The sequence below is a fragment of the Bos mutus genome, chromosome 4 (assembly GCF_027580195.1).
Source record: "Bos mutus isolate GX-2022 chromosome 4, NWIPB_WYAK_1.1, whole genome shotgun sequence".
Taxonomy (NCBI): Eukaryota; Metazoa; Chordata; class Mammalia; order Artiodactyla; family Bovidae; genus Bos; species Bos mutus.
Window position 1 is genome coordinate 113,718,146 of NC_091620.1, and position 15,797 is coordinate 113,733,942.

The 15,797-nt window shown below is 49.6% G+C and overlaps 1 protein-coding gene across 1 annotated transcript in view; it reads right to left on the minus strand.

The window, feature by feature from the left end:
* COBL (cordon-bleu WH2 repeat protein) overlaps window positions 1-15,797 on the minus strand; it is a 299,100-nt gene that overhangs the window by 71,665 nt on the left and 211,638 nt on the right. The window contains 3 exon segments of the mRNA XM_070369922.1: window positions 5,848-5,957; window positions 5,959-6,025; window positions 9,177-9,315. Coding sequence (XP_070226023.1) covers window positions 5,848-5,957; window positions 5,959-6,025; window positions 9,177-9,315 — 316 coding nt within the window.

Consider the following 15,797-nt stretch of genomic DNA (forward strand, 5'->3'; position numbering starts at 1 on the left):
TGAGATATAGGATTCCAAAGATTGACGGGTTGAACACACGACTCCGCTCACTCTGTTCTATTCTCTTCTTAGCTTCTAAGACTATCAGGAAACTGAACCCTTTCGTCTCTGGGCTCTAGGAGCACGCGTGCTGACACCAGGAGCATTTCTTGTCATCCCTTTGGTTTGTAAAAGTAGGAATGAGAAATGGAGCTGGGTGTCAGCCCTGAACTGGCCAGTCCCGCACTGAGCCTGTCCCTGGAGGGGACAGTGCCCTGGTGACTTCTGCCTTCCAGGTGTGTGGCCACACTTCTTGGACTCATGTACCTGTCTTCACCCCTGGCACCTAGTCTTCCCTCTGCACCTGCTGCTCTCCAGATGCAAGAAGGAAATCACAGGCTGCATCCCACATGTGGTGAACACTGTTGGTTGTGGAAGCAGTATGCATTCTCCACACTTCCCAGTGAGCAGAATGCCTGTGCTGACCAGCAGCTCCACACACCCAGGGAAAGCTGACTCCCATCCCGGCAGTCAGGATGCATCTGACTCCTCTTCTGGGATTCCATTCTCACCAGGGACTAGGTCAGCCCTGGACCCAACCTTGGTCTACCAGACACGAGAGAAACTCTGCAACTGGCCATTTCTGGAAAGGCTTCCTTTTCCTATGAAACTACTAGGAAAATGGTCTCTTCCCCTCTTCTGAGAATTGTGGCATCTGGATGGGATGCAGGGAATGGCCATGGTGCCCTGGCCAGCTTGAGGAGGAAGCCCACCTCAGAGATGACTAGGGAGGTCCTTGATGGCAACTCTGGGCCTCAGGTTCAGCCCTGAAGTGTGTCCTCCTGGGACTCCTGTTCCACGAGGTGAGAGATTTTTACCTGAGCAGGCTTAAGACAGGAGTTTTGCAACCTGTATTAGTTATCTACTGCCATGGATCAAATGAACTCAAAATGTAGAGGCTTCAAAGCATAAGAATCTACCCCATAGTCTGTGTGGGTATGGAATCTGGGCATGGCTCTGCCATGTGCCTCTGACTCCGGGTCTCACAGGCTGTAATCAAGGTGTGGACCAGGGCTGTGGTCTCACCTGCAGGCTCGACTGGGGAGCCTGTGCGAGCCTGTTGCTTGGCAGCTGTGCAGGACTCAGCTCTCAGGTCAGTGGGGGAAGGGCCTCAGTTCCCCACTGGGTGTTAGCTGAAGGCTCCCTCTGCCCTTGCCATGGGGTCGCCCTGTAGAGCAGATCCCAATGTGCCAGCCGGCTTCCCTTGGGGTGAGCACATGAGAGGCTCCAGATGGAAGCCAGAGACTGTCTGCACCCAGTCTCAGAGGTGACAGGTGACTCCACTGTGGCCACATTCTACTCGTTAGATGGGAGTCCATGTTCAAGAGGAGGGGCTACACAGGGGGTGAACACTTGAGGTGGGGGCATCGAGGGCTTCCTGACAGCTGGGCCAGACAGGAGACTGCTGAGGAATGGCGGCCCTGGCTGGGATGCTGACGGCTGCTACAAGCCCCACATCTCCACACCTTGCCTGCATGTGAGGCCCTGCTGACACTGTGGACAGCATCCACAGACAGACCTCAGGGCTGGGGCTGGACGCCCTTTAAGACCGCGACAGCCTCCAAGCAGCTCCAGCTACTGGAGCAGCACACACTGACCTCGGTAGCAAGCATGGTGAGAAAAGGACGAGCAGCTGGAGGATGACGGGGAGGGGCAGCCGTGCTGAAGACAGGCTCCCAGGATGGGGCAGGGCCAGCAGAGGCCCACCCTGCTGGCAAGGGCCTGAGTGCAGGGAGCACTCCGATCAATCTGGCATCCAGGCGGGCCCCCAGCAGTTGAAGGACCAGTCACTTACAGGAGGCCTCTTAGAATCAGACACACACACTAGGTACAGTGACTTTCTGACTACAAACCAATTTCGATTCCAAAAGAGCCCAAAGAAAGAAAGTGAGGTCGCTCAGTTGTGTCCAACTCTCTGCAACCCCATGGACTGTAGCCTACCAACTTTCTCCGTCCATGAGATTTTCCAGGCAAAAGTACCAGAGTGGGTTGCCATTTCCTTCCCCAGGGGGTCTCCCCAACCCAGGGATCGAACCTGGGTCTCCCGCATTGTGGGCAGACGCTTTACCCTCTGGGCCACCAGGGAAGTTTCAAAGAAAAGCGCAGGAGCCCCAGGTAAGCGTGGCACTCAGCTAGCACATATCTCCTTTAGTGCGCCTTTGTTCTGGGTCAGCATGATCTTAATAGCCACGAGCCAAGTGCTGCTAAAAGTTTAAGCATCACAATGGGAAGGAAGGTCTGTCCCGGCTCAGGGCCTGGGGCCCAGCTGTTGCTCACATCAGCTGGCAGAAGGCCAGGGATGGACAGGAGGCTTGAGAGCAGTGACATGAACACCAGTAAAGGCGTGAGAACAGCAACCAAGACCAGGGACAGGGAGATGGCTTGCACAGAAGGCTCTGGAGCAGGTGAGATCACAATTGAGGGTGTGGTGCAGAGGACCTATTTCGTATCTTCTCACTTCCCAGGTGGTGCTGGTGCTGAGGAATTTGCCTGCCAGTGCAGGAGGCACAAGAGACTGGGGTTTGATCCCTGAGTCGGTAAGCTCCCCTGGAGAAGAAAATGGCAACCCACTCCAATATTCTTGCCTAGAGGATCCCATGGAGAGAAGAGCCTGGCAGGCTACAGCACATGGGGTCTCAAAGAGTCAGGCACGACTGAGCGCACACGCATGCACACTCTCTACCACCTTCTCACATCTGCCTGAAAAGCCATTGTTACTGATTCGCCGCTACTTAACTCTCTCCATCCTATCTTTGGTTGTGCTGACTGGTTTTCAAGAAAACATACTTCACTTCTTTGTAACAACCTAGGTGGAGACACCAACCAGGGTACAGATCACAAAGAAGGTGCACAGCAGAAGGGGTCTGGAGGGAGCTTCCAGCACAGCAGGAGCAAAGTGCAGGGAGTGGCCAGCAGAGACTGAAGGTCAAAGACACCTAATGTCCGCTGCTGGACCTGGGAGACTGGGGCCAGTGGCAAAGCTGCTTCAGGCTCAGCTTCCTCCTCACTGGCTTTCCCCAGACAGCACAGAGCGAGATCTCACCTGGCCTCCAGGTGGTCAGGTCTTGTTTGCACCACAGACACATTGTTTCTCAAAGAGAACACAGGTCTAACATTGAACTCAGGAGGAAACACACCAGCGTGTGTGGCTGGCATCCGAACGTCCCTACTGAGCTCCCACGACTATAAATAAGTGGACGTCTAAGGAGAGCACAGGTGAGGTGTGTGTGCCGACGGGGTAAAATCACACCCAGTACGTTATGTGCCAACAACCCACGGTGCCCTGGAGACAGGCTAAGAGCGGTACCCAGATTTCAGCATGATGTAAGAAAATCAAACAAATGATAACAAAGGATTCTTTTTCTTTCACTTATTAAAAGACCTGAATCAAAGCCGGTGAATTGCTTTCTCCCTGGCTGAGTGGTCGATTCCAGTTTTTCACACTGTAAACAATGCTCAGCAGAGTACTGCTAATTAGGTAAGTAAATGCTTCAAAGTGGATGCCTTAACTCCCGGGGCACCCACGGCTGGTGGTGGTGGGGCAGGAGGCAGGGCCCGGGCAGAAGGCGCAGGGCTCTGGGTGGTCCTAGCATGAATGGGCCCTTCTCTCTGCACCCCCTGTGGCTCTATGCTCTCTTCCTGGCATCTCTGTGAGCGTGTCTGAGAGGACGAGCAAGAGGGAGGGCAGGGGAAGTCCCCTGGACACGCATGTGGGGAGACTAAGGTGTGCAACTGACCCAGGACTGAGAAGGGGATGGGGCCTCCAGACGGGAACACAAGGGACCTTCCCTTCTGTCTGGTGCAGGTCCAACCTCTGCACAGACCTTTGTCTCAAAGGCTCCCAAGGGTGGGTGGAGTGTGGCTCCTCAGCACTGGAGGGACGCAGGAACAAACTCTTCTCCAGGATGACGCAGCTTTTAACAAGCTGGGGACTTGGTCATCCAGTGGTTAGAACTCCGTCCTGGAAATGCCCAGGCACAGGTTCAACCCTGGGCGGAGAACTACGATCCCACCTGCCATGTGGCATGGCCAAAACAAAAGAAAAGCAGCTGCTAAATCTTGTCCCATGTGCCTGGCAGATGCCACACATGCCAACACCACCCTCAAACCCAGGCAGGCTGGGGGAGACTGAGGTCTGAAGGCTGACAGAAGTCAGGTGTACGCCTGGCTCTCCCACCCAGTGTGCGCCCCCGGGCGGTGGCCCCTCCTCGCTGCCAGGGGCCCCGCTCTCCACCCAGTCCTTCCTCCCACTGGCTCCCCAGGGAGGACAATCCATGGAGGTAAGGATGGCAGCCACAAGAGCAGCCACTGAAAACTTGGGCCCTGGCATGCGGAGCTTCAAACCCACCCTCTTCAGGGATGAAACAGCCCTGGAGCTGTCCAAGCCTCGGTTGTCATCTTTCTGACTCATCTGTCTAATCCTCCATTTTTGAATCCCCTACAAACTTCATTTGCATTTGGAAGTAGGTCCAATGTCAAGATGATCAAACGTATTTTGAGGATGAAAAAGAAGTCTTTTGTGAAAAGAGATAAAATGAATCAGGATTATTTTGCCTAGAGAAAGTTGGTAAGTAATTCAACAATTATCTTCTCTACCCAGAAGCTGGCAGGGAGCTAGCTGTCATTTCCAAGGAAGATAGAAAAAGATCAAGTGGTTGGATGGTGGAAAAGGATGAACTTCCTAAGCAGAGGGCTGCAGAGCTCATGTGGGACAGAGGCAACAGCTGCTCCCCGGGTGGAATGCACAGAGGCATTGTGCTGTTGGGAAAATGCAACCCTGGAGGGTACCTGGTTTATAAATACGCATCCTGTATAGCTCAGGAGCCCTGAAGTAGGGACACACACAGGCTCAATATATGGACGATGCCCTCTGTGTGTGTGTGTGTGTTACTGATGCTTAGTCACTAAGTCACACCTGACTCTTTGCAACCCCATGGACTGCAGCCCACCAGGCTCCTCTGGCCATGGGATTTCCCAGGCAAGAATACTGGAGTGGGTTGCCATCTCCTTCTCCAGGGGATCTTCCTGACCCAGGGATCAAACCTGCGTCTCCTGCATTGGCAGGTGGATTCTTTACCACTGAGCCACCAGGAAATCCTGTACGTATGTGTAGGTATATATAAAGAACTTAGGCCTGTCTGGAAGCAGGGATGCTCTACATGGTGTTTGTTAAAATTCAAAAGAAATCCCAGGAAACAAGAAAGGATGATCTCAGACGAGGTGTGACAGGAAGCAGAAACAAAACCAGCCTTCGACTCTGGCTGTTGCTAGACTCAAATCAAGCTGGTCCCCTCCTGGGGCCTCAGCCTCCCCTTCTTTAGGACTTATGTTTGGCCACTGGGTTCACAGACTCTAATGGGTAAGTCCCCGTCCATCTCTGGAGCACAGCCCCCTGCCCACCGGCATTCACAGCCGGCCGCAGCGGGCTCAGCACCACGACCTATGTGACCGCATCATCGCTGTGCTACGCTGACCTGGCCACTGGCGAGCATTCTGAGGCCGGTTCTAACTCGAGGAACATTTCTCTGCTCCCGGCTGGCTGCCTCGGCCCACAGGATACAGTTTTGGCTGAACTCTAACCGCGCTCTGAATGATTAATGGGTTAAATAATGTTACACGGGTGCCTGCCGGGCATCCAAGGTGCGTTCACTGTTAACCAGACACACTGCGTCGAGCCTTTAGCAAGGAAAGCCGGAGGGGAGAGACACACACATCCCCAGGCAAGAACGGAAAGTCTGGAAACCCAGCCCCGACACCAGAGACGGCAGAGACGAGGTGTCGACACGGAGGGAAGCAAGAGGCACGTACGTGCGGGGGCTGGCCTTGGGCTGGAGGCCTCGGGAGCAGCGCCTTCCCCGGGAGCGCCAAGCGGAGGCTCGGCCGCGTCCGCGGCAGGAGGCGGGTAGGGTGGGGCGGGGCAGCACTAGCTGGGGGGGGGCCCGAGCGGCGCCTCGGGGGGGCTTCTGTGGCACCTGCCGTCCGACACCTACATGGAATCAACAGGAGTCACTTCAGAAGGTGAAGCCACCGCTCTCTGCCTCCCACAGAAGGCACGTCACCAGCACTTACCCACACCAAGGACAAACTCACGGCCCCAAACATACACACAGCCGCACCGGACCCAGCCACGCCCCGCACCCGACCCAGCCACGCCCCACACCGGATCCAGCCACACCCACACCGGACCCAGCCACACCCACACCGGACCCAGCCACGCCTCGCACCGGATCCAGCCACACCCACACCGGACCCAGCCACACCCTGCACCCGACCCAGCCACGCCCCACACTGGACCCAGCCACGCCCCACACCGGATCCAGCCACACCCACACCGGACCCAGCCCCGCCCCGCACCAGATCCAGCCACACCCACACCAGATCCAGCCACACCCACACCGGACCCAGCCACGCCCCACACTGGATCCAGCCACACCCACACCGGACCCAGTCACACCCGGCACCGGATCCAGCCATTCTTGGCACCAAATGGAGCCACACCCCGCACCAAATCCAACCTCTCACATGATTCAATTATTTTATATATGTGTTCCATCCTTGGGTCTCTTTGAAAATACCTGCCCAGTTACCATTTGTTTTTGGAAGGCACAGTATTTTCAAATTCTGGACCTATAACTATTATTAAAACTCCCTAAATAGTTCTGTCAAGTTAAAAGGAACTCCTTTTCTTCACAATAGTCTTTTTCCGCTTCACAGGTGGTTTTTTTTTTTTTTTTTGGCTTATTCTTGTTGCTTATATTTATCATCTCTTATAGATTCAATAATCCCTAATTTTGTTTCCCTCTTTAAGCTCATTTACACTATCAATCTCTTTGTTTGTGGTAATAGCTTTCAAACGTTGTCTCAAAAAGGGTCCTTGGCTGGACAAAGGGAGAGAAGTGGGGTCCCTCATTCCTGTCTATCTCTCAGACCATCAGAGCAACCCTCTTTCATCTATTCACATTGGGGATTTATTTACAATTTGCTATGAAAATGATCTGCTAATAAAATTTTTGAAAGTCAATGACTTGACACATGATATGAGTTACTAGTGTCATAAGTTGTGCTCATTATACTCATCTTAAAAATAGTTTCTTCAAGCTCTAACGTTTAGACTCTTCTAGTAACTAATAGAGTCTATACTTCATGCTCTTTATCAGACTATGAATAAAAATACTAAGAGACTTCATTTCTTCATCAAGGGATATATCCATTTGTTCCTTCTCTTGGTTATAGTTCTTTAGACACAGAAAAATGTTAATTTTCCTATATCTACATATCATTTCCTCTCTCAAAGTGCAAATGAGCTAAGGCAGTCTGCATGGGTGTGGTTCGCCTGGCCCACAGGTAAGGACCTGACAGATAAAAACAGCACCAACCCCAAGGCAGGTAGACGAAGAGGCTCTCCACTAGGAGGCTTGGTGTTGTTTACCAAGAAATTTGGGTCAAGACCCAAATCCAGCCAGCTGCAATACTCCTTTAGCACAAGTACCAAACATTTAAAACATTTTGATCTCTAGGGATCTGATACAAAAAGCTCAGCATATTCTGTTGTGGTTTGGACTACTTTTAAAGCATTATCTTTTAACCTAAAGCCAAGATTTTGGCTAAAAGTTCTGCTTGCGATGCCTGTATTGTACTTTTAATTCATGGGGATTTCTGATGGTGACGGAAATCTGCCTTGAAATGGCCAAGACTCCTGACCTCAAAAATTATTCCAAGTTATTATCTGGAGGAAAGGAACTTCTGGCCTCCTCCTCAATCTTCACAAACAAGTTTGTGGACCAGAGAGAGACTCATGCCCAGTTACTACCATCCACACCTCTTTGTAGAGGGAACTGTCACCCTAGTTTTCACTTTAAAATCCCATCTCCCTTCTCCTGTGATCCCCTTGGGTACCAGCAGCCCAACCCATGCCAGAATCTCTAAGCTCATCAGAGATGGGCCTCGGTCTTTCAAGGTTCTATCAGGAGGCCCTTCCTGGGGCTGAAACGGGCTGGTCTGACCAGGAGGTTTGCAGGACTCAACACATCCACACTACACTTAGCATGGATGCCTCTAAGAATTTCAACAGGGAACTCTCAATCTGAGTTCATCATCATTTATGAAAAGAGTGAGGAGGCAGCTTGGAAGGCAGAATAGGGGTCTGATTGTTAAGAGAAAAAGAAAACAGGATTAGCTGAAGGAGCTATTGATCCTTTAAATTGGATAGCTTTTCCTTTGGGAAAGAGGATGCACTGACGTGAAATACAGGCTACGGCTCCTTAGAAAAGCCGATTCCCACGCTGTGAAATGCTAAGACGTTAAAAGCAAGGTACTAACCAGGGGAAAATGCTGACGAACAGCCAAGTAAGCTCTCATAGAAGTTTTAGGGGCCAACAGTGAGACACTGCATCCTTGGGCATCTTTTCCCTTTGGGGGCTGCAGCCATGAGGTCAAAGGCAGACCACGAGGGTGCCCAGGAGACTGAACGGCACCCCTGAAACGAGGCTGAGGCACTTGTCAGAGGCTTATCTTGGTCCCTCCGTAAATGAAATAACAAACAGTGATTTTAGAATACAACTGGCTAGCCCTGGCTCATGGACCTAGGGATGGGAGTAGGATATTATGATCTAATAGGTCTTTCTGCTCACACATATTATAATTGCACCCTTTTAAACTATACTATGATTGCACCCACTTTAACTTGGGTTCCCTTTTTCTCTAGGATTATCATACATGAAAGCTGTAGAACTGGTGTGCTCAAAAAATAACTGAGCTGTTGTCACCTGATCTATAAATCCCCTGGGTTGAAAGTCTTTCACACCGTCATCTGTGGGCTCCATCCTTGGACTCATCGCCTTCTACAAGCAGACACCAACTCCCAGCCACACACTCAGGCTCCCCATCATGCGCCCCCTCCGGAGCCTCCTCAATCACCCTCACCTTTCCCCACTGGCCCACCTTCTAAATGCCTGCACCACCCCCAGAAAGCGCCTGCAGGGTATTACATGACTCACGACTGTTTATTTCCAGACTTTCTTTCTTTAGGCTAAATATTCTTCGGGTTAATGCCATCCCAGAGGAGGCCACTGCAGGGGTGAGGAGCAGTGCTAAGATGCAGGCCAAGCACCCAGAGGCGTGCAGACACGGTCACTCACCCGTCCTGCCCTTCCTGCCCTCCTCCCTGTCCTCCGTGCGGGGGGGCACCAGCGGGCTGGGTGGTGGGGGCTGTGGTGGAGGGGGAGCCGGTGCCCGCCTCTTCTTCTTCTGTAAGTCAATCTGCGACCCCAGAGACATCTGCAAAGCACAAAGAAGGACAAAGGGTCAGTGTGAGGGTGGCCGTGTACGTGGAGGAGCTGGCCAGAGTGATGGGCACCCCGAGGAGGGCTGGCAGGTTGCCAGTCCCCTCACTGGATTTCCTGTGTGGGCAATGGAGGCAGGGGTGTGAGGACTGCCTGTGTTGCCCAGGAGTGGCCCTGTGGGGGTCCAGGGATGTTCAGAGATGCCCCCAAGACTGCTAGGTGGCAAAGGGCAGAAGCTCTGCCCTATATTTCCCAGGGCCTGCAGGCAAATCAGAAGATTTGGAAATCTCCTCTCAGTGTCAATATGAAAAAGGGGATCCTCAGCTCTCATATGTGTGTGCTCGGTCGCTCAGTCGTGTCTGACTGTTTGTGACCCCATGGGCTGAAGTCCACCAGGCTTGTCGGTCCATGGGATTCTCCATGCTTTTGTACAGCCACTGTCACTGCTGAACGTGTGCATAAAGAACACTTCATCACACGTGAGGATGTGCCAGAGTTCCTGCACTGGGGGGCGGAAAGAAGCCTCGGGCTCCAAATCCAGGGACACCCAGTCCTTCGAGGGCTCATCCTGGGAGGGGTGCAGCTGACACCACCCGCTGGGCCTCCCGTCCTGCTCTTGGAGCCGGGTGTTTTAACCCAAGCAGGCTCCCAGAGGACAGGGCACGTGGCTCTGCTTCCCAGGGAAGGCAACCTCCTCTTCTGGGCCAGACTTGGTGCTCCAAGTATGTGAGTAGAATGTGTGTGTGTGTGTGTGTGTGTGTGTGTGCTCCCCAGGTGGCTCAGTGGTAGAGAATCCGCCTGCAGTGCAGGAGTTCCCTGGGTCGGGAAGATCCCCTGGAATAGGAAATGGCAACCCACTCTAATACTCTTGCCTGGAGAACTCCATGGACAGAAGCGCCTGGTGGGCCACAGTCCATAGGGCTGCAGAAGGGTCAGACATGAGTGAGTAACTAAACAAGTGTGTGCATGTGTATGCATGTGTGTAGTGTGTGTATGTGTGTGTAGCATGAGTGTGTATGAGTGTGTGAAGTATGTGTGTGTAGTATGTCTGTCTGTAAAAATCTACAACTTCATCAGTAATACATATCTCAATTTTTTTTTAATTATAAAAGGAGGAAAGAAAAATCCTTTAATTGACATTCAGATTAACTGCTAACAGCAAACATTTTTCTGCTTTCTTTTAAAAGTCATATTTTTTCTATCATTCTATCACAATATATTATAACCACCTCCTATAACTTTCAAACTCTTTATGAAAAACATGGCCATAAAAAGGCAGACAGTTCCACAAAGCTTAGTCAAACCTGCCCACTCTAGTAGCAGCCATTTCAAACTCTCTTTCACTTAGCATTTACCCTGTTTTTCTAAATAATAAGCTTATTCTGCTATTTCTGGATTTTCCCCATGTTAGATTTTGGCTTCCTACCCCAGAAGTTCTCAGACACAGGCACATGCAGACCCATAATGCCCGTCCCAGCCCCTGCCCCACATGCACGCGCGTGCACACACACACACACACACACTTTTCCTCCCAAATCTTCAAAAAAATTTAGAGCACAAGAATCAAATTAACATTCACTATTTAGTTAACCATATAGAGTTATAGTAGATATAATTATGAAAACAGATGTTTTCTTCAAGAGCAAGTTTCTCTAACCAAGACATATAAAGTGTATATTGACTATACTTTCTTTCTAGGTGAACTTTTGTTTTCTCTAAACTTGATAACTGATTTGTCTTCTAACTTTTTTCTTTTTGCTGTCTCCTGGTTATCTGTTTATCCAGATATTTTATCCTTTGTCCCCTGGATACCATGCCTTTTAAAATTTCACTTCATTTTAGCAGGGCAAGGTGACTATCAGCTGAGACAAGAAGGATGTGGTGTGAATTTTTGAGATCTTGAAAATCTGAGAATGTCTGCGTTCTGCTACACTGAGCCATCCGCACGGTGCCTGTGGGGTCTCTGATGGTAAGAAATCTCTCAGGATGCTCAGCACTCACCCCATCCCCTCCTGGCCTGCAACCCTGCGGTGAGGACACCCCACCCAGGCTGGTTGTCCATCTTCTTTCCTGCAGGCTTGGGCGTCCCCTCACTCCTTAGGTCATCCTAAGGCATGCCTGGGGTGAAACTGCTCTTTATGCTCTGCTGGAGCGTCCACAGACTCTAGAGGTCTGTACATCCTGTGATTCTGTAGAATGTTCTTGTGCCATTTCTCAGAGATTTTTTTCTTTTCTCTGTTTTCTCTTTTCTTTAAGGATTCCAATTACTCGAACACTGTGATTTCTAAATCAATTTCCTAACTTTTCTTGAGTATTCTTCCTTTTTAATTGAAACAAAGCTGACTTACAATGTGCTAATTTCTGCTGTACAGCTAATTGAGTCTGTTTCTGTTTGTAAATAGGTTCATTTGTGTTGTATTTGAATATTCTTGACTAATTAAAGAAACATTTTTACCCTCTCTCTTAGAAACCTCCTTTATTTCATTATCCAACTCTTTTCGGCTTTTAAGTTTTGGTTACTATATTTTTAACCTCCAAGCACTCTTTTTTGTTGTATTTTTTTGAAATACGTTCATGTCTTGTTTCCTGGATACACTCTCTTTTCTCTCTGAGGCTGTTAATTTGTATCTTTAAAAACACGTCTTTCTACTGAGCTATATAAAAGAATGAAATGATGCCATTTGCATCAACATGGATGGACTTAGAGATTATCATATTAAGTGAAGTAAAACAGAGAAAGATAGATACCATGTAATATCACTTACATGTGGAATCTAAAATGTGATACAGATGAATTTATTTACAAAATAGAAACAGACTCTCAGATAAAGAAAACAAACTTATGGTTACCAAAGGGGAAAAGTGGTGGGAAGCGATAAATTAGGAGGTTGGGATTGACATATACACACTACTATGCCTTGGGAGGAAAGTTATGACCAACCTAGATAGCATATTCAAAAGCAGAGACACTACTTTGCCAACAAAGGTCCATCTAGTCAAGGCTATGGTTTTTCCTGTGGTCATGTATGGATGTGAGAGTTGGACTGTGAAGAAGGCTGAGCACCGAAGAATTGATGCTTTTGAACTGTGGTGTTGGAGAAGACTCTTGAGAGTGCCTTGGACTGCAAGGAGATCTAACCAGTCCATTCTGAAGGAGATCAGCCCTGGGATTTCTTTGGAAGGAATGATACTAAAGCTGCAACTCCAGTACTTTGGCCACCTCATGTGAAGAGTTGACTCATTGGAAAAGACTCTGATGCTGGGAGGGATTGGGGGCAGGAGGAGAAGGGGATGACAGAGGATGAGATGGCTGGATGGCATCACTGACTCGATGGACGTGAGTCTGAGTGAACTCCAGGAGTTGGTGATGGACAGGGAGGCCTGGCGTGCTGCGATTCACGGGGTCACAAAGAGTCGGACATGACTGAGCGACTGATCTGATCTGATCTGATGCACAAACCAGATAATCAACAAGGACCTGCTGTTTAGCACAGGGAACTCAATATCTTGTAACAATCTATAATAGAAGAGAATCTGAAAGAGATAGATAGATGTATAACTGAATCACTTTGCTGTATACCTGAAACTGACACAGCATTGTTAATCAACTATACTTCAATAAAAACTCTTTATATTCATTTTCTTCTGGTATGTGTGTGTGTGTGTGTGTGCATGTGTGCTAGTCACTTAGTCCTGTATGCTCTTTGTGACCCCATGGACTGTAGCCCACCAGGCTCCTCTGTCCATGGGGATTCTCCAGGCAAGAATACTGGAGTCGGTTGCCATTTCCTTCTCCAGGGGATCTTCCTGACCCAGGGATCGAACCTGGGTCTCCTGCCTTACAGGCCAACTGAGCTACGAGGGAAGCCCTTAGCCAACTGCTCCTAAATAAGTGTGTTTTTGTGGATAGGGTCTGTGAACATTCATGAGCTTTCCTGGAGTTTTCTGGTCAGAAACCCGCTTGGCTCACTGGGGTAATCCCCAGCTATGCATCTCTTTAGGACACTCTCTGAAGCTTCCCAGGTGGTGCTAGTGGTAGAGAACCTGCCTGCCAATGCAGGAACTCTAAGAGACGCAAGTGTGGATTCCATCAGCCACAGTCCATTCAATTCACCCCCTCTGTCTTTGGTAGAATATGAAGACTGTGATTTCAGTGATGACAAATTAAACTTCCTAGCAGTCCTTTATCTTCCCCACGTACCCTTTTCTTCTCCTTTTACTGAGTTTCAGATACATTCCTTGACTATAACCTCTGAGGTAAGGAACACATAAGACTGGAGGAAAAGCAGATTCAAAAAGTGATTTCCCAAATTTAAGAAACTCATCATGTGGTTACCTCCCAAACTCAGGATAAATTCACCAAGACTCTTTCAAATAAATGGCTGTCAAAGTTTTCCACTGTTCTATCAGTGTCTATTGGAGAAGGCAATGGCACCCCACTCCAGTACTCTTGCCTGGAAAATCCCACGGACGGAGGAGCCTGGTGGGCTGCAGTCCATGGGGTCGCTAGGAGTCAGACATGACTGAGCAACTTCACTTTCACTTTTCACTTTCATGCACTGGAGAAGGAAATGGCAACCCACTCCAGTGTTCTTGCCTGAAGAATCCCAGGGACAGGGGAGCCTGGTGGGCTGCCGTCTCTGGGGTCGCACAGAGACACGACTGAAGCGACTTAGCAGCAGCAGCAGCATCAGTGTCTATACATTGTTAATGTCCCTAGTTTTCCTGGGGTCTGGTTGCCCGTGGGGTGTGTGAGCTGGATCCTCAGGAGACCCTGAGCAGGGGAGGCCCTGGTCTGAGGTGGTCACCTGCTCTCACCACCAGCACCATCATAATCCTGCCTCCATCTTCATCGAGCTGCAGGCGATGACAATGCTGAAAGGCAGAGAGCGTTGGCTCTGGTTCCTGGATTTCTTCCTTCGGGACTGACAGTCATCCATTCATTAATCAGGATTGCTCAAACACTATGGATGGGCCTGCCTGTGTGATTTTCTAGTCCACATTCCTCCATCTCTTCTTAAAAGATGATGAGAGATTTTGTTTAATGTCAATTGTTCACTTGTTCTTTCCATTAATTCACCAGCTATTGCTAGTTCCTTGTTCTGTGACTGCAAGGACAGTGAATTCAAAGGATTCATGGGAATGACAGAGTTCCTGACCTCCTACTGATGCCCACCATCGAGTGAAGGAGAGAGAATTCTGTAACATGACATGATCTTCTTCTGGCTGGAAATGCTGCCGAGAGCTGCAATTTGGGGCTGACTTGGGACACAGTATCCTCTGTGAGTTCACGCTGGTTGATCAGCGCCTGCTAAGCTCCCACTGACGTCTGTATAATGACGACGTGTTCCAGATTCTGCCGAGCGCCGGCATCAAGTGGGAGATAATTAGAAAAACGAATCAGGAAAGCGATTCTGGCTCAGTAGCTTGGAAAAGCAATTTTTCCCCGTTGAAAGAAAGTTCTGGCTCACTCCTCGTTACAAGATTTGGAGAAGCATCAAACTCCTCGAGCCTTTGCCAAGATGGCCCAGCTTTGGCCCCAGTTGCCCTTCTCCTGGATAGAAGCACAGCCCCTCAACAACGGCTGAAGACCATGCGTTTTCCGGGCACACGGCTACTTCTGATCAATTAAGGTAATGCCTTTGCAAAGTGTCTGGCAAGGTCTGAGACTCCAACCAAGACAAGATCTAATGGGCAAACTTCTCTTTTTTTTTTCTGGAGCTTTTGTTATTTCAAGGTATTTAAACAAAAGTACTAGATTGGCCAAAAAGTTTGTTTAGGTGTTTAAAACCCAATATATACAGCCTCATAGAAAATACCTTTAACACTGGCAGCAATGAGACTTTATTAACATTTACTAAGGGTGCCAATGCATATCATAAAACTGCCTCAGAGGCACCCAGGGGCAGGTAATTTCACTATCTCTGTTTTATAAAAGAAGAAACTAAAGCTTGTAAAAGATTGCTTGCCCAAGGTCAGACAGCTCACAAGTGGGCAGAGTTGAGATTTGATCTTGGTTTAAACCATTTTCCTCAGGTCTGGAAGATAGGACTCTGAGAGTTTTGAGTGGAAATATCTATTCCTGTTACCTCATCCATCCATCATTCCAAGCATGTGTGCTTGGAACCAGTAAGCTCCACGCTGGGCACTGGGCACACGCAAGTGAAAGAAGGAATCCAGGAGCATCTTTTTCCTGTTGAATCGACAGCTCCAGGGGGCTTGGCTGTGCCCAGCTGGGTCCTTCCTTCCTTGCCTTTTTTCAAGCTGTTCTTTCTGCCTAGAACGTCCTACCTTTCCCAGCACTTATATCTGCCCCTGCTGAAATCTTCCTCACTCCTTAAGGCCACTTCTCAGGAAGACCCCTGACGTCCTCAGGTGACAGTTAGTCAACCCCTCTTCCTGCCCAGATGCAGGAGCAGAACATCACTCAGAGGTCAGCCCTTAGCTCCCCTCCCTGGGTTCTAGCCATCTGCTGCC